The 21,699-nt window shown below is 44.2% G+C and overlaps 1 protein-coding gene across 5 annotated transcripts in view; it reads right to left on the bottom strand.

The window, feature by feature from the left end:
• The window catches only part of LOC115088268 (perlwapin-like), a 65,191-nt gene that overhangs the window by 4,812 nt on the left and 38,680 nt on the right, over positions 1 to 21,699 (bottom strand). For 3 of the 5 annotated variants that reach the window (XM_029596382.1, XM_029596383.1, XM_029596384.1), the window contains 4 exons: positions 15,197 to 15,362; positions 7,733 to 7,873; positions 4,895 to 5,047; positions 377 to 530 (listed from right to left, as the gene is read on the bottom strand). In XM_029596382.1, the coding sequence (XP_029452242.1) occupies positions 377 to 530; positions 4,895 to 5,047; positions 7,733 to 7,873; positions 15,197 to 15,326 (578 nt within the window). In that variant the 5' untranslated portion in view covers positions 15,327 to 15,362. Of the gene's footprint in view, positions 1 to 376; positions 531 to 4,894; positions 5,048 to 7,732; positions 7,874 to 15,196; positions 15,363 to 21,699 lie in introns of those variants that run through there. The other 2 variants (XM_029596380.1, XM_029596381.1) reach the window with 2 other exon arrangements.

Raw genomic sequence — 21,699 nt, 5'->3', positions numbered from 1 at the left:
CCCATTTAAGAGGCACAGAAAGAAGAACCCATATAAGAAGTGTTGCACTGTTTCCGTGCTGAATGATAAGTACCAGACTACGTCACATAGGATCCTAACAAGCCCACCTTATAAGAACCGATTGTAAATGCTCCTGCTAACGCTGTATTTTTGAAAAGAGCCAATTTAGCTTTTAAACTGTCATGACACTTAAACAAAAATTCTACGCTATTTATATACATAATATCGTGCTGCCATTGATTTTGTAATTTAAAAATTATAACTGGGCTAAATGGTGATTTTCCGAATGGCAGTCCTTATAGCTCTGTCCTGCTCCCATAGCGCTAGGTTGCAGAGTGTGGATTTCCCAGAATGACTCATTAGAAGTTAACAGTACCAGTAGGAAGCTGGCTTCAGGCACACATGTCCTTCGGTCCCCATGCAACACTTTTCATTCGCAGGACAGTCTCTGTCGAATCTGCATTTATCCAAGCACTGATCTTTCTTCGACTGCACATCTTTTCCGCTATAACGACAATGCCCTGGTTTTTCTAGAAGAAATAAAAGTCTCAGTACATATATGGTCTCCCAAAGATCATTAAATATAGTACATATTATAGCTAAAACAATCCAGATGCAAGAAATAAGCTATTCATGGTGGTACTTTTTAAATCTATGGTCTGTAGATTAAAGGTTTTGTTTTATTTTCTGTGAATTGTACGATTAGTAGCAGTGGAAGCAGTTACACAGTTTACTGCCGCCTTCAGCAGGAGGCAGAAAGCGTGAGTGAGACATGGTGGGAAACATACTCTTACTACTTATTTTTATATTTGACCAAGGAAAAGCATTAAAGCCTACCGAGTCCAGTTTTCTCCAGGGACCAAATATGTCTACTAGAATTCTGCACTCCAGAATGGAAGATACCACAATTAGCAGCATGATCTGGCAGACCAGCCAGCTGAAAAGAAAGAAAGCCCAACTCTGCAGTGATAGATGAATTAGCAACCTTCCAAAAACCATCCATAGCCTAACATATGCCGAACATCTTTGTCAAAAAATGGCAGAAAGGTTTGGATATCTTATATATCTCATCTGCTGCAATGAAAATCATCCCTCAAAAGTGGCATTACTGATGTATTTATTTATTTGTTCTTATATTCCGAGTATCATGATATACTCGTATCATGAGATACCTAGTACCTTGCAGTCTATGATCAGTGATGACACATGGAAATGCAATTACAATCTAGAAACCAGCTGTCATAAAACTCTCTGAAATGTCATTCACAAAAGTAAAAAAAGGCTCTGCCTAGTACAAACTTAACAGAGCAACCTCTCAACCAGATAAAGTACATACAAAATGGTAACTAGAGATGTGCATTCATTTTTAAGGGATGTGTATTTCATAACTAATAAAGCTATTTTTGAATGGAACAAACCAAAAATCAACAGTTGAAAATATCACAAAATGTTCTGATATTTTCAGTTCATTAAAAAAACAAAACAACCCAAACACAAATGGGGCTTCTCTGGACCTCCCAACTCTACCTTGAACTGAAATGGGATGTCACCGGCTCCCCACTTACCTCTTCTGTTGGGTTCTCAATGTAAAAAAAGGGCAGGAGTGATCCCCAGTTGCTCATGCCCTGCAGACTCCCAGTTGGATCCCATCCTCTGTGGACCTTTGATCATTTTTATCTTGCCTGAGGACCTCCAATCACCTCTCTCCTGCTCCCACCCGACCCCTTGGTTTTACCTTCATTGTATCTACTACAGGCCGAGTGACTGTGGGTATGGAATCAGCCCAGATTTGAAGGCTTTCCCTTCCATGCTGAGGTCTGGAAGGAGTGGGCCACCTATGGTGCTGGGAACAAATGCTGGCTCATTCAATCTGATGTTGATATCACTGGAGCCATGAGATTCGGTGGAGGGGAGAGGGAGAAGAAGTGGTGCTGGTGGCAGGAGGGAAATATGAGGTTTATTGCGTGAGGGTGAAAATTTACTGCCTTCCAGTAGGCACAACTCTAGTAGGCTTGTGTGTAAATCTAGGCCTGAGTATTAAATTTTCTACCTAACCAAACGATGACAAAAGAGGATTTGGAGGAATGATGGAATATTTTCATTATGTTGATCCAATTAAACAAATTACAGTCTACAAAGCTTTGGTCTTTTCTAAGGTTAGTGCAGTAGCTACTCTTTTATATTATTTCATACACTTGTCATGATCTGTATACTGTATATATGCCCCTACAACTGAGATCCCAATTCCCAAAGCATTATTGGTCTCTGTGCTGAATCATCTATCAGTCTTGGAGCAGGAAACTAAGCCAGTTTACATTTACACAGAGTTAGCACAGATCCAGCTCCTAAAGGGTAGGCTGAGGCACTTCTCTTTTGCTTGTAGTTCTGAATGATTTCCCCAAGGTGAGCAGAACTGCAAGACAATCTTTTTCTTTATATATTTCTCCCTTTTGATCATATTGATCCTTGTTTTTTTTCTTTTGATAGCATTGGTTTCAATGGAATGGAATGAGGACTTCTGACCCTAGGTATTTATAAATTGCAAATTTAGATACTTTTTCCTACAACTAAGTATATTTGATGGATACTAAGAAACAGGTGTTTATCATGTCTTTGTGGTACAAACTACAATTTTTGACATTTTTTAGGTGTTTTCAATTTAATAAGGCATAAATGAAATTTATCATCAGTTTTTTAGATGCCTTTATTATTTAACATATAAAAGTGTAAAATACAACTTTGCAATGCTGGGTTGTGGGATAAGGATATGTGGCTGGGGATGCTGGCAGAAGGGTGTGGTGTGAGTGGCTGAGGGGGATGACTGGTGAGGTTTGGGTTGCTGGTGTGTAGGGGTGTGTGGCTGAGGAGGGTGTCCGAGAAGGGTGGCTGGTGTATGTGGAGTAGCTGAAGGGGCTTCCCTACCCCTCACTATTGCTTTGCATTGACCCCTCCCCCTTCCCTCCTCCTTTAGTGATCCCTGCCAGCTCATTTCTCCAGTGTCATCTTTTTCTTTTGTGCTGTTGGGACTTGTTCTCCCCACTGATCTACTCTGATGTCATAAGTCTGCTGCATGCTGTTTCTTCGTGACTGTTGATATCATTAGAGAACCTCAAGGTAGGCCTATTTGCAGGGTGGTTGGTTTTTGTTTTGTTTTTTTTAGTTGTTAAAATTGAAAAACTCAAGTTCCTCATTGGTTTTAACCAACAATCAGAAGCCCTAAAATGTAATTTATTTTTCATTATTTTAAAACCAGACAGATGTAAAGTTCTAGTAGCTGCATTGGTCTTGGAGAAAAATGGAGTCTATAAGTCATAAAAGACTGACATAAAGATGAACATATCCGAAGAAGAAGTCTCAAAAGCTTCAATGTCTTTTGCTGGTCCTTTACAACTGTAGTACCCTCCTACCTTGATTTGCATACTTGTCACAGAGGAAATGTCAGAGCACTAGTGCTTCAGTGCTGCTGACCCACTCAACATGGCTGCTCTAACCTGTCATTGCCTCATGAGACTGCACCATGATTCAGGCCACATGACATCATGAACCAATAAGAGGAGAGGTTTGTTTTTTCAAAGTCTGTCGGTTGTTTTCTAAAGGAAAGAGGTTGGGATAGAGAGACAGAGAGAGACAGAGAAATGGGAGATGCTGGTATGGGTCCTGAGACTCTCCTGTTTGGTTGAGCAGCAGAGAAATTTCAGAAAGTCTATTACAGGAAGTCTGTGCAGAAGAAATTTGCTGGTCCCTGCAGGAATATGAACAGTGAGTTTTCCTGCTGTTTTCGGACAGTTTAACCAAGAGAAAGCAGACAGTGTAAACAGAGCTGAAGAAAGAAATTTCTGAGTCCCTGGAGTTGGCTGGAAGCTGTGTCACTGCATCTCTTGCTGGGACAGCTAGAACATGCTTTAGAAACCTGGGGAGACCAGAGACCTAGTCAGTAGGCCTTGTGGGGAGGCACGAATATTAACAACTGTACGCAGGACTCTATGGAAATGTCTGGGCTGCTGCTTCCTTTAGTGGAACATTTCTCATAACTTAAGAGAGAGAGTTATTTATCTGTATCACCTACAAACTGTTGGATTACAAAACCAAGGGGATCATTTATCAAAGGCTTATCGCATGCGATATGGCCGTATTGCGAGCGATAAGCCTCTATCGCATGCGAAAATGGCCTTTCCGCATGTGATATGCAAATTAGGGGGAGGGGAGGAGTCAGTGGTGTCCGCTGCCAGTGATAATGTTACTAACATTATAGTCAGCAGTAGCGCGCCAAATAGCTCCACCTTTCATGTTATGTTCTAACTTCTGCAGCACCAGCAGCAGTCTACTCACAGGTCTGAGCTATGACTGATCATGAACCCTGACCTCTAGCAGTCAAGCGAGCAGTCTCTGCCTTACAGTATTACCTGTTACACCCATAACAGCTTAGAAAAACAAAGAGGCAGTCAGTCAGGTTTACCGCCACTCTCCTGATCTCACAAAAAAGTCTTTCACACAGATAAAAATCACGTAGATGACTCAATCTTCTCCATCTTGCTACAGTATCTGATTGTCATATCAGGAGTAGACAGGCTTGAATTGGGGTTTGCTTGATTCAGTGTCGTTAAGCTGTGGGTGGAGCCACAAAATGGCTCTGAGGAAGCCAGGTTTACACTACTTTTGGCCTGCTGTATGGCCCCGCCTCTGAGGATCCAGATTGGTCCTCAGGAGATTCAAAGGAATGCTGGAACACCTGGAAGGTTATGGAAAGGTTATGTTATTGCCTTATCTAACAATAAAACCTGCACTGAGACCTAACTGTTCTAGCTCTTCTTTCATCCAGCACAACTGATTTAATGACATGAGGGAAGGTCTGAGCTGAAGTGGCAAGCGTCCGGCCCTTCATTATTATTGGTACCTGCCAAAGAAGCCACACACTGCTTCATATAACCAGAAAAACAGCACTTCTGATCAGCCGCACAATTCCAGTCATATCTGCAGGACTTTGCGGATGAGTTGTATCTGCAGGGCTGTGGTGCTCCCAGATGTGGTGGACAAACTCCATCATGCTCTGCAAAAAACCATGAAAAGCCATGATGAAGGTACAAACTGTCTAATCAGGAGTTACAATGCTATAACCAGACAGGATGACAATACAGTCGAGAAGGGGCAAAAATAATCTAAACTCACATTGAAAGATTCCACTGAGAATTAAACCAGACATGTTCTACTTATGCTTTGTCCTTGGGGAGTTATGACTTGTTTAGTCAGCATCAAAGTTTAATGGGTCAGCAGCCAATTATCTCAAAGATGCCCAGCTCACATGCCCACCCTACAGTATGCATGTCTATGATGGCACGATGCCACGTGGCCCTTTCATCATGAAACGTGCTAATGTTCAGAACAGAAATTTTTGGGTACATTATAAGGAGCTGTCTGCATTGAAATGGGACCACTCTTAAACTGCTTCAGCTCTTGGATATTTAGAACATAAGATTTTGTATTTAAACCTTTTTAAATTCTTGACAAAATTTTAGTAGCACTTCCGCTAATTTTGCTTTCTGCAGGGGTAAAGCCTCATTGGCCTTAACAACACTGCACAAATAAGCTCCAGCTTATTATGCTGTACCTCTGTTTGGGTGGTCTTTATAATTAATGCCATCAAGTCAAGCTGCCACATATTAATGGCGCACGCACACACACACACACGCCACTTATCAGTGAAATCTTGATTTTTGGCATGTACAGTAAACACGGTTCTTTTGGTATGAATCCGTATTCTCCCAGGAATCTTCTTTGCTTGGCAATATTCAGGGAGTGCAGACATTCCATGTCCACATAGTGTGGCGGCTGAGATTTTATTTAGGGACTTGGATGTGAAGACTTGGTTAAGACTTCACCTATACAAACAATTCTGGATCCTATGTGATTAAATAAAGAGTTATTTTTTACATTAGTTTATTGATTTTCATATAAACACTTTAGAATTGCAGTAAATTGCATGTTTATAGATTGTACTGCTGTTATTATAATTGTTATGAATGTCAGTATGTTGTAGCTATAAATGTATTTTATTTATTTATTTAGATTTATATTTCACTTTTTGCGCTTCAAAGTGGATTATATTCAGGTACTGTAGGTAAATCAGTGTTTCTCAGACCTTTTAGTTCAGGCCCTCATTTTTCCTCTCTAGAATAGTTTTATCCTTTCTCTCTCCAAAATCAGAAAATAGTAAAATTAACAGAGACAGGGGCCCAGTTTTGTCTTTTACTAGCAGCAGTGATTGCCCTTTAGAGGTATGGCATTATTGGCCTCAACACGTCAGCTTGCCAGCAGTTGTGTCAAAGATCTCCATCCAGATCCTGTCCCTATGTGTGAGGTCAGTATAGTGAGGTGAGCTAATGTAGTGTACCACTTCTCATTGGGAGGCGGTTGTGAGGTTGTAAAAAACTCCTCACCCTTGTGATTCAGGAGGATTTGGGACTTAGGGGTTGAGCACCAGCTTTATCACAGGGCTGAGTGGAGCAAGTGTCTCTCCTTGCAGACGGTGGGAGTTAGCCCTCCTGTGAAGGTAGTGGGTGTGTGAGCCCTGTCTGCGGTGGCGTAGTTGACGCAGCCTCGAAGGCGAACCCAGAAGGCCTGTGCCGGCAGCGGGTGAACGCGCCCTGCATCGGGACAGTCTGGAGCTTCACCTTTACCAGCCGCCTCCCCCTGGAAAGTCTGGGGAGAACAAAAGTAGGAAAACCAGGATTCCAGGAGGGGAAACTTCCAGTCTTTGGAAGACGTTTCTCTGAGAAAATATCAGTTTTCGAGGAGACCTAAGAGGGAAGGGAATTGTGTAGAATCCTGGATTAATGGACCAGGGAGCCTTAAGGGGAGAATGGTCTGCCTGGGAAAATCCACAGTGTTGGCTGATGCAGCAAATGAGCCAGAAGGTCACCAAAGTGGAAAGAGCTGCAGCCCCAAAAGGAACTGGGAGAGCCCAGAGTGGAAATTACCTCTTCCCAAAGAGCTTACCTTTGTGCAAAAGAGTGCATGGAAGAGACTGAGGTTTCTGTTTTCTATTTTTGGACTTGTGTACAGTTTTGATGCCCTCTAGCGTACTGTTGCACTTGGGTTTTAATTTCCTGCCACGAGTGTCAGTAAACCCTTCATTTTGAGCAACGGGTTTTTTGTTGGGTTTTTTTTGCGTAAAAAGTGATATTTGGTGTGACTGACTGGTGTGCATAAGAGCCCCTGAGCAAAGAAAAACCTTGAAAAGCCCGTCTTTTCTCCCCTGTGCAGGGGATCCTAGGAGGTCAGTGGGCCTTGCGTGGTCCTGTGACCTGCTCCTGGTGGTCCCATTCCCAAGGGCTGACCAGGACAGGGGCTTGCATAATTTTGGCAGTAGAATGTGCTGCAATTACAGTTACATGAAACCAAACTCCTTGTGCCCCTCCATCATGAATAATCCGCCACCCCCCCCCCCCCCAGCTCTATACAGAATCCTTATATATTGAAATGAAGTCATCACCACTAATATTAAAACTCATTTAGTAAAGCAGAGTTAGCAATAGGCAGATTTTACAGTTATTACATATCACCCAGTTACCTCTGCTACTTATTTAGTTTGACAAATGAAAAGCTGGACCAGTTCTCTTGGAATTTCAGTCAATGACATTTTTGTAACCTCAGAATTACAAAAAAGTCATATAGGAAGGCAATATAGGAAGCAGAGCTGTAATTTCAGTCTTCATGTGGCATATTATGTTCCTACCTTGCTTAGGCATTAAGCACACTTTTCCACACAGGGTGCAGCACTTCTGTGTAAGGGGACAATCACCATCAGTTCGGCATCTTGGCAGAGGTAGGGGCATGGCGCACTTGGCCATTATGTCTGGACACATACCAGGTTTCACTGTAATTGAAAAAGTCTGTTGAGAACAGCAACTATTTCATTAATGCCTTACATCCTTAATTATTATTTATTTTATTTGTATTTTAAAAAAATTTGCTACCTGCCCTTCCTATGTTCAGGGTAGGGTGCAATGATAATGATGCAGCTAGGGTTAAGATTACTTATTTTTAATAATACTTCTCAAATGGCACAGACCAGAAGTTCACTAAATTGGTTTCAAGTTATTCTAACTCAAAGAATAACTGTTCGGATTTATGTCAATTATATTAGAGAAGGGTGTTTCCATCTCCTGTTCTGGCTGAGATTAAGCTAATTTGCCTCAAAGTTTGCTCCAGTTTTTTAAATTGATTTTAACCCCCATTCAGGTCACAATCCAAAATTTTCAGGTTCTTTGATTTCTCAGGGCCTGATTCACCAAGCCTTAGTCAATCAGGCCCTTAGTTTGTTGGAGGGGGAAGCAACCTTTACAACATTTGAAAAGCATTGACAAGAAAGATCTTTTTACATTTCCCTTTCTTTCTGTTTCCCTGTTTATGTTCATTCTTTCTGGCCTGTGCACGTTAAAGGGGTACGAGTGATGCAGGAAGATCTTACCATAAACATTAAAGACGTCTGAAAAAATGATAGCATGAACTTGCTAATATTAATATGTCTGCATATGCAAACACGCTAATAAATATTAGTGTGTCTACATATGCAAATGAAGGAACACTATAAGTGTGATGATTCACCAGTAATTGCCCTAGTCCCTGCGTAAGAATTGGCACCTCAAGCTACTGGACAAGGAGAGATTGTGTTTTGAATAAGGTGAAAACCCAAGATGGCTACCCTGGAAACTACTTTTCCCAGCTACCCTGTCTGCCAACCCTTTGCCAGGGATCCATCGGGAATGAATCAGCACTGGGTGGAGGCAATAGCCCAGCATTGATAGGCTATGCCTTTGTATAAAGAGGAAGGTTCCTGTAGTAGAAGAGAAACAAGGAGGGAGTGGACCCTCACTGTGCAAGTACATCTTGGGACTTGGCTCACCATGGAGGCAGACCTGGAGGAGGAGAAGAAATAACCAGGGACAAGATTCATGAGAGAGCTGCAACATTAAGCTAAGTGAATTCATGTATGCTAGCTGAATAATGGCTGGGTTGCACTGCTTAGTTTTAAAATGGAATAATTTTTTTTTTTTTTTTAGAAAGTACATGGGGGGGAGCCAGAGAAACTGAATAAATAAGACAGAAGCTAATAAAATTGCTTCCTTTAGGTTAAATCAAAGCCCCTTTGTGCCTTAGTAGAGCCTGAACACCACATGGCTGGGCTGTACTAAGGTGCAAAGGGGCTTTGCTTTCTCCTAAAAAGATGAAAGGGATGTTTGGAACTGCAGCAGAGTAAGATAAGAACATAAGAACCTTACAAGTACCCAAAAAATAAGTCTATCCCATGCTACTGATGCTAGTATTAGCAGTGGCTATTTTCTAAGTCCACTTAATTAATAATGGACTTCACCTCCAAGAACTTATCCAATCCTTTTTTAAACCCAGCTATACTAACTGCACTAACCACATCCTCTGGCAACAAATTCCAGTGCTTAATTGTGCGTTGAGTGAAAAAGAACTTTCTCCGATTAGTTTTAAATGTGCTACGTGCTAACTTCATGGAGTGCCCCCTAGTCTTTCTATTATCTGAAAGACTAAATAAATGATTCACATTTACCCGTTCTAGATCTCTCATGATTTTAAACACCTCTATTATATCCCTCCTCAGCCATCTCTTCTCCAAGCTGAACAGTCCTAACCTCTTTAGTTTTACCTCATGGTCCATCCCCTTTATCATTTTGGTCACCCTTCTCTGTATCTTCTCCATCGCAACTATATCTTTTTTGAGATGCGGTGACCAGAATTGTACACAGTATTCAAGGTGCGGTCTCACCATGGAGCGATACAGAGGCATTATGACATTTTCCGTTTTATTCATGATTCCCTTTCTAATAATTCCCAATATTCTGTTTGCTTTTTTGACTGCTGCAGCACATTGAACCGATGATTTCAATGTGTTATGCACTATGACGCCTAGATCTCTTTCTTAGGTGGTAGCTCCTGATATGGAACCTAACATTCTGTAACTATAGCATGGACCATGTTTCCCTCTATGCATCACCTTGCACTTATCCTCATTAAATTTCATCTGCCATTTGGATGCCCAATTTTCCAGTCTCACAAGGTCTTCCTGCAATTTATCAAAATCCACTTGTGATTTAACTACCCTGAATAATTTTGCATCATCTGCAAATTTGATTACCTCACTTGACATATTCCTTTCCAGATCATTTATAAATATATTGAAAAGCATGGGTCCTAGTATAGATTCCTGAAGCACTCCACTGCCCACTCCCCTGCACTGAGAAAATTGTCCATTTAATTCTATTCTCTGTTTCCTGTCTTTTAGCCAGTTTGTAATCCACAAAAGGACATCGCCACCTATCCCATGACTTTTTACTTTTCCTAGAAGCCTCTCATGAGGAACTTTGTCAAATGCCTTCTGAAAATCCAAATCCACTACACCTACTGGTTCACCATTATCTACATGTTTATTAATCCCTTCAAAAAAGTGAAGCAGATTTGTGAGGCAAGACTTGCTTTGGGTAAAGCCATGCTGACTTTGTTCCATTAAACCATGTCTTTCTATATGTTCTGGGATTTTGATATTTGGAACACTTTCCACTATTTTTCCTGGCACTGAAGTCAGGCTAACTGGTCTGATGTTTCCAGGATCATCCCTGGAGCCCTTTTTAAATATTGGGGTTACATTAGCCACCCTCCAGTCTTCAGGTACAATGGATGATTTTAATGATAAGTTACAAATTTTTACTAATAGATCTGAAATTTCATTTTTTAGTTCCTTCAGAACCCTGGGGTGTATACCATCTGGTCCAGGTGATTTATTACTCTTCAGTTTGTCAATCAGGCCTACCACATCTTCTAGGTTCACTGTGATTTGGTTCAGTCCATCTGAATCATTGCCCATGAAAACCTTCTCCAGTACGGGTATCTCCCCAACATCCTCTTCAGTAAACACCGAAGCAAATAAATCGTTTAATCTTTCCGTGATGGCCTTATCTTCTCTAAGTGCCCCTTTAATCCCTTGATCATCTAACGGTCCAACTGACTCCCTCGCAGGCTTTCTGCTTCGGATATATTTTAAAAAGTTTTTACTGTGAGTTTTTGCCTCTACAGCCAACTTCTTTTCAAATTCTCTCTTAGCCTGTCTAATCAATGTCTTACATTTAACTTGCCAATGCTTATGCTGTATCCTATTTTCTTCTGTTGGATCCTTCTTCCAATTTTTGAATGAAGTTCTTTTGGCTAAAATAGCCTCTTGCACCTCCCCTTTTAACCATGCTGGTAATCCTTTTGCCTTCCTTCCATCTTTCTTAATGTGTGGAATACATATGGACTTTACTTATAGGATGGTATTTTTTAACAATGTCCACGCCTCTTGCACACTTTTCACCTTTGTAGCTGCTCCTTTCAGTTTTTGCTAACTATTTTTCTCATTTTATCAAAGTTTCCCTTTTGAAAATTTAGCACTAGAGTCGTGGATTTGCTTACTATCTCCCTTCCAGTCATTAATTCAAGAATTGCTATTTTTCCTATGATAAAGAAGAGAGGTTTGGGACTGCAGCTAAGGGAAATTACCTATACCTAAAAACTGTTCCACTTCTCCGAGAGATATAATCATTGCTTGTGGTTACAACAGAAGAAAGCAGTCTTCCACCAACAAGAGATGCCTTGCAGCTGCACAGGGTGGAAACTTGCCTCAACCAAGATGCTGAGAGTAGGAACCGTACAGGAATAGAATTTGCCTTAAATAATGACAGGAGGTTTTAAGTTTATAAAAATGCAGTTTTCACTGTTAGGAATTATGGACCCTTGGCCCAAGGTGGTGTTGATATAGAAACATAGAAATGACAGCATAAAAAGACCAATCGGCCCATCCAGTCTGCCCAGCAAGCTCCCACACTTATTTTCCCATACTTATCTGTTTCATCTACCACCAAGTTCAGGGCCCTTGTTGGTGTTGTGTTCCATGGCCGTGGATGGCCACAACCGCGGTCCCCTACCTCACCTGTGGCAGCGACCCGCTGCGGCAGCTTCAAGGGAAGCTGCTGAGTCCATGCCCGTCGCTCTGGCACGGGCCTCCGCGATGGCCGCCAGGTGGGGAGCCGTCCCTGCTCCTCCCTCGTGGCGTCAGGCAGCCTTTCCTCCATGGAGGAAATCCAAGATGGCCACCGCCATCTTAGGCGCGAGGCCGCTCCCCCTTGCTAGATTTAAAGGGACCTCGTCCCTTTAACTACGTTCAGCTGTTCTCAATGATCCGGAGCAGAGGAAGTATTTAAGGAGACTTCCTCTGCTCATTCCTTAACTTGGCAACGTCCTTCCAGCATTGTTTGAGTCTTCTTGTGTTCGGACCCTTGCTTCTTGTCTCATCTTAGTGATTCCTGGTTCCTGACTTCGGATTGGCAAGCGGTGATTCCTGGTGTGTGACTTCGAACTGGCAAGCGGCGATCCCTTGGTGTGTGACCTCGGACTGGTAAGTGACGACCCTCTGGCACTTGACCTTAGACTTCTTCTGCACCATCATCTCCAAGGGCCCACGTAAGTCCCAGTGGCCCGGGTTCCTATGGGCCCCCCCCCCCCGGGGGGGCAGCAGGCTTCCAGGGGTGAAGCTCCAGTTAGCCCTTGCACAGAGTTCTCGATTCCTTGACCTCTCAAAAGTCCACCTAAGTCCCAGCGGTCTGGGTCCCTATGGGCTCCTCCGGGGGGACCGCGGACTTCCAGTGGCGAAGACACAGTTCCTCTCCTTGACATCACGACTCTTCGTCTGCCTCCACAGTCGCCTCAGTCTCCAGTGCCGAGGGTCAGCTGGTCGCATTGTCTGCTCTGCCTCGCCACCCGACGAGAGAACCTACGGATCCACATCCTCAGGTATACCATCTCCCGTCGGTCCAAGGGTTCACAAGCCTGAGCATAACAGATTGCCAAGTCCATGGACCCAGCGGAGGCATCTGCCCGCCAGGCCATTCCTGGAATGGCCCAGCATCTGAAGGACCAGCAAAAGACCCTGGATGCCCTTGTCTCTGCAGTGGAGGGCCTGAACCAATGCTTCAAAGTGTTAGGGCCCATGGATCCCACTCTGCCATCCCTGTCTGTGGCTCCGGGGCTCAACTCGTCAGGGCTCCAGGGCTCAACTCGTCAGGGCCCCGTGCAGGCCAGCGAGGGTGATCTTGGGCAGGTAATTCCCACGCAATTCCTGGCGCCCTCTCGAAACGCCGGAGACGTGAAGTTGTGTCGGGGATTCCTTAGCCAGTGCCAGGTCCATTTTTCCTTGTTGCCCGCTCAATTTCCTAACGACCTGGTCAAAACTAGTTACATTATGTCCCTGCTCGACGGGAAGCCTTTGATCTGGGCCTCTCACCTAAGGGAGAGAAGAGACCCAGTGTTCGGAAACCTGGACCAGTTTCTGTCCGCTTTTTGACAGATTTTTGATGAACCTCTCCGTAAACCTACTGCTGTCTCAGAACTACTCCGGTTGCGACAGGGTACTCGAAGTGGCTGAGTATGCGACAGAGTTCCGCACCCTGGCCGCAGAGCTAAACTGGAGAGAGGATTGCCTCCATGGGATCTTCATGTAGGGGCTAGCCCCACGCCTTCAGAATGAACTAGCAGCAAAGGAACTCCCGGACGATCTTAATAGCATGATAGATCTGGCCAATCGAGTGGATCATTGCACATGGTTTCACCTTCCAGAAATGAAGGCAGGAAGGAGGCCCTCGCCTTCTCCCAAGGACGCATCGGGAGCCCTTCGGACACCGGCCGAAGAGCCCATGGAATTGGGCCATGGGAGAATTTCTCCACAAGAGCACCGGCGGCGAATTAAGGAAGCACTTTGTTTCTATTGCAGCGCGGCAGGCCATCGAATAGCCGCATGCCCGGCACGGCCGGAAAACTCCTGGGCCTAGGACCTGAAGGAGGTCTCTTCCTGGGCCTAACCTCACCTGCACCTCCATTAATGCTACCAGTGGCGCTAATGTCTGCGAACGGTGAGTTCCACCCGTTAGCTCTGATAGACTCCGGCGCCAGCGGCAATTTCATTATGAAGAGCCTGGTGGAGCATCTGAAGATTCCACAGACCCGTGTTCCAGCTCCTTTGGTCATCTCATCGATCCAAGGTAAACACCTTCCAGAACGTGTGACACACATCACGGTTCCCGTCCAGTTGAGGGTTGGACTCCTTCACCAAGAGCGAATGCCATTCCATATCTTGGAGTATTCCATACATCCTGTCGTCCTGGGCCTCCCCTGGCTCCAGGAACACGATCCCCAGGTCCTAAATCTAGGCAAATGAATAACAGGACTACATTTAAGCTCCTAGGAACCGATACAATTAAGCCTCTAAAGCCAAGATCTCTAGCATGCAAAACTGGAGCAAAAGAAACTCGCTCTATTACCAGCAACACTGGAAGGTGCATAAAGCCAAATGTCCCTATTTTGACAATCTGTCTTTTCACTGTTGAGTTTAGGCTTGCCTATCAAGCATTTGGATGTGTCAGATAAATATATAGTATTATAATTTACCCATGTACATCTCTTCCTATAGGTATTATCAACTCTATATTGTCTGCATAGATATGATTGCTGACTCCATGATCTCCAATAAGTCTTCCTAAGGGACAGAGATTCACATTGAATAATAAGGAGAAAGTGACAAGCCCTGGGGTACCCCACACCAGAACTTTCAACAAGAGGATATTACTCCCTTAGCCAAAACTGCCTGCCTGCGTATTTTGTGTTATTTTGGTGTTTTTTGTTTTTTTTTTTTATTATGTATGTTTTATTGTACCTCGCCCTGAACATTTTTAGGGTAATAAATAAATATGTTCACTTAAAGATTTTATCCATTGAATCACTGTACCTCCCAACCCCATCGGACATTATCAAGTAAAATGTACATATTTTAAAAAGTTATTCTGCTTGTTTGTTTTAATTGTATTACTTTGTGTGCTCTGTTATTTTATTTATTTTCTATCATTTAACAGTAAGAGTATGTGAATTGTAAGAATCATCTCTCTATCTTGGAACATGGACTATCTCTGCTTTGTTTCACTGTCTCCTGTGCTCTAGATTTCCCCTGAGCCATTAACACGGACAGAAGAGAGCGAAAGAGGGACCTCCTAAATTGCCACAGAAACAAATATAGAAAACTCACAATGCAAAATAGAAGAGGATTTTCCGGCATATACAAATCTTAGCCCAGACTCTGTGCAAAAGGTACCTGCCAAAGCTGTCACACACTGCCTCCTGCAGCCAAAGAGGCAGCACTTCTCGTTTGGTTGGCACTCGCTATCACTGCGGCAGAGAGGCACAAGCGACAGAGAGGCACAAAATAGGAGGACACTGATCATCTTTTCTTAGGTCATTTGGACAGAATCCAGGGTTCTCTGGAATAGAGGAAAGACAGGGTGAAGACAACATCTGCCTAACCGATACACGGTAGAAGAGCTGCAGCAAGGATATGGTGCTCACAGGGTACCTGGGGCTCTCTGTTGAAAGCTGGAGCTAGATGCTTTTCGCAATTAATGCATAGTAATTACCAACTACAAACTAAAACTGATTTTTTTTTTTTTTTACAAAAAGTAAGGAACAAACCACATTTACTTTCAAGTAGGGTAGCTACTAACACAGCCCCAGAATGCAGGACATGATGGAGGGAGATGGAGTGGGGCCGGAAAAAAGAGAAAGGAGAAGAACCTGGGGAGGACAGGAATTTTATTGGTGGGAGGAAAATGAAGGGGGCAGAAAGAGATGGAGAAGAATCTGGGGGCAGTGAGGAGGTGCTGGAGAGAAAACATCGTTTGGGGAAGGAGAAGAACTTGAGAAGAGAGATGGAGATGAATTTAAAGTGGGAGAGGGAGAGGTACCTGACAAGGGGGACATGAAGAGCCTGGGAGGGAGGGGGAAAGAGGGAGAACTTCAGAATGAGAGCAAGAGTTGGGAGAGAGGAACCTGGAGGGTGGAGATGAAGAGGAACCTGGAAGGATTAGTGGAGCGGGTGAGAATGAGCAGAAGGAAAAATGAGTGAGTTGGAGGAAGAGGAGGATGCCACACCACCTGCATCCCCTTTTCAAAATCCTAGATCTGTGCTTTAGAATTCAACTGAATTTCTTTTTTCATGTATGACCAGACAAAAAAGCAGGACAATTGTGCAAATTGCTCATGCTTAGGAAAAGCAAAGGACAATTTCTTTAAAAAAAAAAAAATAGGACAGCCCTGTCTCAGAATCTGTAATCTCTTCAAATATTTTTCCAATGAGGGGGGAAAGGGATAAAAGAAAATGTATTTTAGCATTATAAAATCATTAAAAAATAATTTGCATAATATATGATATTGTGTTGCCTTGCTTCATAGTAAGTGGAATATTGATGCAGAAGCTAAAGGCTGCACATATTGCTTAGAGAGACAAGAGGGACAACACGAGGATATCCCTCTGCAATTGTAGGTACCTCAGGCACAAGGTACTATCGGCTGGAATACAATCTGCTGCCAGCCAACAGCTAGAGCCAACACTACATGCCAGGCTGGAACCATGATATACGGTAACTGGAACCGTACATTGGCACTTGTGGTGCAGTGGGGTGGACAGACTATACAAGTTTTATAAGTAATGGGAAAATAAAACCCTGCCCATCCTGGAATATACTGCTAGAGCTGCAGGGACTGCATCCTGAAGTGGACCAGTAGAGCGGGAGAATTGCTGGACTACACTGATTTTTCTGCTGGTCAGAGGAGAATCAAAAGAGGATGTTTTCATTTGCTTGGTGGGGGAGGGGTGCTAGGGGCAAAGAGTTAGAAGCTGGGTTACTAAGCAACCTTGTTCCTAGCACGAGACTTTATGCCAGGCCTGGTTTGTATGTCAGCCCTCGTGATGCGTTTTAGTACCTGTTGGGGTAGTTCTCATTTCTGATGATGGAAGCAGGATTAAAAACGCCACAGAGTATGGTGGAAAATGAATTCCAAATCCAGAAATGGCCAAAAGGCTCCCCCTCAGAGACTGGGTCACTTGGCAGCTCAGTGGGAGCCTACAATTTGGGCAGGCCCTGAAGACTGCAAAGCTGAGCCTTGGAAATCCTGAGAACTGATCAGCAATCAGTAATACGATGACTGACCAGTAAATCACCTGTGCTTATTTCCCAATCTAAAATATTTTATCTGTCGTGTTTTACGTCAACCCTTCTTACTAACACAAGGTTAGATAGCCCTGATGTTTGCTGGAGAGGTTGCTCCTTCAAGGGCACTTTCAAGCATATTTGGTGGGGGTTTGTTTATATTCACAGCAAGCCTGAGTGGCTGTTATAGGGCAAACTAACAATTTGACACGCTTGGCTATTCCTTTGAATTATACCTTAGCCCTTTTTGAGTTAGTGGCGTGGTGTACCTTCTTGAATTTTTACAAGGAAATGTTTTGCCCGGTACCTATTTCTAGCGACTAGAAAAATGAGTGTGTCCAAGTGGAAATATATTTATCCCCAGATGAATTATCTCAGATTGATACTCTGAAACTTGGAGTATGCATGTGATGGAACAATTTATGAACCAGATTGGAGATGACCTTCATCTTTACCAGAATATTTGGTTACCCTTTCTTAGATTCCTGGACCAGACACCTAATGCATCTTAATATTGCCATCTATTTTGTCCTCCTTCATATAAAGCTGCCATCTATGTTACTGTACACTACAGCATATTAGTTCCACTTGTCTTACATATTTTCTTGGTACTTGTTACAGCATCATTTTACGATTCTTATGTAATAAAATAATGTCATTTCGATTTGCAAAATAGTTCTGAGAATCAGAAGGAATTTAAGAGGAATTAAGCTCCCAAAAAGGGAGTGAGAGAGGGAGAAAGTGATAGCTTTGACACACCTATGCCCTGCGCTTTGAAGGCCATCCTTCCCTTCCCCCCACCCCCCACCCCAACACACACACACACACACATAGACACAGAAAGAACCCACCCCTTGGGATAAGAAAACGGTAGATTGAGCTTTTATGGACCTTTAGCCTAGAGCTTATCCACCAAAAAACGGCTACAAAAGAATTAGTCCAGAAATTTAGATAATTCTAACTATGCAGTTATATGTTGTGAACAAGTATTTAAAGCATGTCAACCTAAATACTCACAGGGGTTTCCTAATATTGTTAATACAGTGAATGTTGGGGCCTCAGTTATGTACGTTTTGCATATATACCCCTTTTAACAAGATATGTGATTGCTCTTTGTCTTTGCATAAAATAGAGTTAAAAAAAAGGAATTAGAATTATCTGTTTCATGTTTAATTGATGCTTTCACCCTTTCATTATGAATTCAAGTAAAAGGAATTGCATCTGCTTCCTTTTATCGGAAATATAGATGCCTGTTTTCACCCTGTTGTATTGCATTTGTAGTCCCCGTCCCAAACAGCTATTAGGTACAGGGTGGGGCCATGGAATATGCAAGGCACCATGACCTCCAAGGGTTCCCACACAGGAAGGAAAAGTTCAGTCTTGTCAAGGCCCTTAGCATTTACTCCTCTCTCAGGGCCCTTCTGCATATCAGCTCCAAGCACACAAAAAGAGCTACTCTTCACATCTCTGCTGCTGTTCAAAACATAAATGTCTTTGCTGAAGCTGATGGCAGGAGCATAAGTCCAAAAATTGTACACTACTTGATAGTGCAACACAAGTTCAAAATATTACACAAAATCTAAATACAGTCTCTCTTCACTTTCATACACCTCTCCCCAACCAGTAAGCTCTTAAGGGCATAAGAACATAAGAAAATGCCATACTGGGTCAGACCAAGGGTCCATCAAGCCCAGCATCCTGTTTCCAACAGTGGCCAATCCACGCCATAAGAACCTGGCAAGTACCCAAAAGCTAAGTCTATTCCATGTTACCATTGCTAATGGCAGTGGCTATTCTCTAGGGGGTAGATTTTTAAACAGCGTGATTTGGCCAACTTTTGCTTGCGCATCAGACTCAAGCAAAAGTACGCTGGATTTTAGTAGATACGCGCGGAGCCGCGCATATCTGCTAAAAACCTGGATCGGCGCGCGCAAGGCTATTGATTTTGTATAGCCGGCGCGCGCCAAGCCGCGCAGCTTACCCCCGTTCCCTCCAAGGCCGCTCGGAGCGGCCTCGGAGGGAATCCTCTAACGCCCTCCCCTCACCATCCCCTCCCTTCCTCTACCTAACCCACCCGCCCGGCCCTGTCTACACCCCCCCCCTTACCTTTCTCCGGGGATTTACGCCTCCCGGAGGGAGAAGTAAATTCCTGCGCGCCGGGACGCAACCTGGGGGCGGGTACGGAGGGCGCGGCCACGCCCCCGGACCGCCCCGGGCCGTAGCCACGCCCCGTACCCGCCCCCAAAACGCTGCCGACACGCCCCCGAAACGCTGCGACAACCGGGCCCGCCCCCGACACGCCCCCTCCGAAAACCACGGGATTTACGCGAGTCCCGGGGTCTGCGCGCGCCGGTAGGCCTCTTTGAATGTAGGCATACCGGCGCGCAGGGCCCTGCTCGCCTAAATCCGCCCGGTTTTGGGCGGATTTAGTCGAGCAGGGCTCTGAAAATCCGCCCCTAGGTGAACTTAATAGCAGTTAATGGACTTCTCCTCCAAGAACTTAATCCAATCCTTTTTTAAACACAGCTATACTAACTGCACTAACCACATCCTCTAGCAACAAATTCCAGAGTTTAATTGTGCGTTGAGTAAAAAAGAACTTTCTCCGATTAGTTTTAAATGTGCCACATGCTAACTTCATGGAGTGCCCCCTAGTCTTTCTATTATCCGAAAGAGTAAATAACCTATTCACATCTACCCGTTCTAGACCTCTCATGATTTTAAACACCTCTATCATGTCCCCCCTCAGCCATCTCTTCTCCAAGCTGAAAAGTCCTAACCTCTTTAGTCTTTCCTCATAGGGGAGCTGTTCCATTCCCCTTATCATTTTGGCAGGCACCCTTCCATTCTGGGCCCTCCCATTATCTGTTGTGTAATGGAAATCTTCTTCTCCAAGGTTTCTCTGGTCTGACTTGAGTTAGATCAGCGTTTGATTCTAGGGACTTTCCCCAGATATGAGGCCTCTCCTCTGGCACTCATCCCTTAAACTTCAGGGGACCTCTTTCTTCACAGGGCTCCTCAAAATCTTGTGCTCTTCAGGAACACTTTTCACTCTTTCTGGACTCCCAAGAACCTCACCCCTGAAATCCTTTTCCTTCGCCTCCTCTGAACCTTTATTTTGAAAGGATAGGCCCTCTGGTGCCTCTCTGTAGAGAGGTAACTCCAACTATACACAGGACTCCAGGTTTTGGAATTCCTCTCCTTAGCTCCCTCCTGCATCCAAGGGTGCAGAGATTTTTATAACCTCCTAGAACCCCCCCCCCCCCCCTCCCAGTGGGGAGTGGTACTCCAGTTTAGATCAATTGGGTGCCTACATCCACCCAGTCATTGGGTATCTAGCTAATGCAGGCCGGTTGCAGTCACCTGGGAATGTAACGATGTATGTAAAGGTACCACCACACTAAACAAAATGGAACAGTATTGAGCCAGAAAGGCAGAAAAAGTGGATTTTCCCCGTCCACTCATGGAAGTCTCACAGGGAACTGGGCTTGACTCAGGGCCACCAGACTTGGTGGGCAAAAAGCCCTGACCATCCCACACCAAGAGCCACCAGCCCCTTGTCATTGGCCCACTGGGAACCAGACTTATGGCCTGTCAAAGAGGTCCATTGCTATTGGGTCACCCTTTCTGGCCTTGTGGGGCCCTCCTCCTGGTACATGGAGCTTTTCAGGTCAGCAGCAGAGGACATTCAGGTATAGGGATGTAGAAAACTCACCAGGACTGATCAGAAAATGCACTCGAGCATGGTGAACCCTCCCTGGTCACTCGAGAGTGGGGGTTTCCTTGTACGGTTCGGGTCCACAGAAGTCTCTGGCTCTTCCCTATACGACCCGGGCCCTCCCTGTTGTGTCACCCCTGCTGTCCATGTGAGAGTTGGTGCACTTTCCCTTGCCTGGTGCTTCCTTGAGGCAGAAGCAAAGGACTTTCATTTTTAGTTTTTTAAATTTTTATCTCATCTCCCCAGCAATTGGGTTAGCAGCAGAGGGACAGGCACGTCTCTTAGGCATCCCTCCCTTTCCCTACTGATTGATTTGGAAATTCGGACCCAAGCAGGGAGTGAACTTGTGTGCCAACTCATCCGGTGTTCAGGCAAAGCGATTCCTCCATGTCCCCTTGGGTTCTTTCATGTTGTGATCCTGGCAGGGGCAGCATTACCTCCTAGGTCTGTCATTAACATGACAGGCAATGCTAACCTGCAACTCGCACAGCAGCCTGTGCATGGCCATTGCATCGCCCCTTTCTTCATGCAGTATTTGATGGAGAATTCCCTGATCGCTTGCTAATCTGTGCTTTACTGGCTGTGTTGTTGCAGCATGCCTTCAAGAGTCAAATACAATTAAGCTCTGGAATTTGTTGCCGGAGGAAGTGGTTAGGGCTGTAGCTGGGTTTTAAAAAGGTTTGGATAAGTTCCTGGAGTTGACTTAGGGAATAGACACTGCTATTACTGGCATCAGTAGCATGGGATCTACTTAGAGTTTGGGTACTTGCCAGGTACTTGTAGCCTGGATTGGCCTCTGTTGGAAACAGGATCCTGGGCTTGATGGAACCTCGGTCTGACCCAATACAGCAATTTCTTATGTTTTTATTTATTTATTTATTTATTTAAAAGTTT

This window comes from Rhinatrema bivittatum, chromosome 3, assembly GCF_901001135.1.
Source record: "Rhinatrema bivittatum chromosome 3, aRhiBiv1.1, whole genome shotgun sequence".
Lineage (NCBI taxonomy): Eukaryota > Metazoa > Chordata > Amphibia > Gymnophiona > Rhinatrematidae > Rhinatrema > Rhinatrema bivittatum.
The sequence above is the reverse complement of the archived record's forward strand: the minus strand, read 5'-3'. Positions and strand labels throughout refer to the sequence as shown.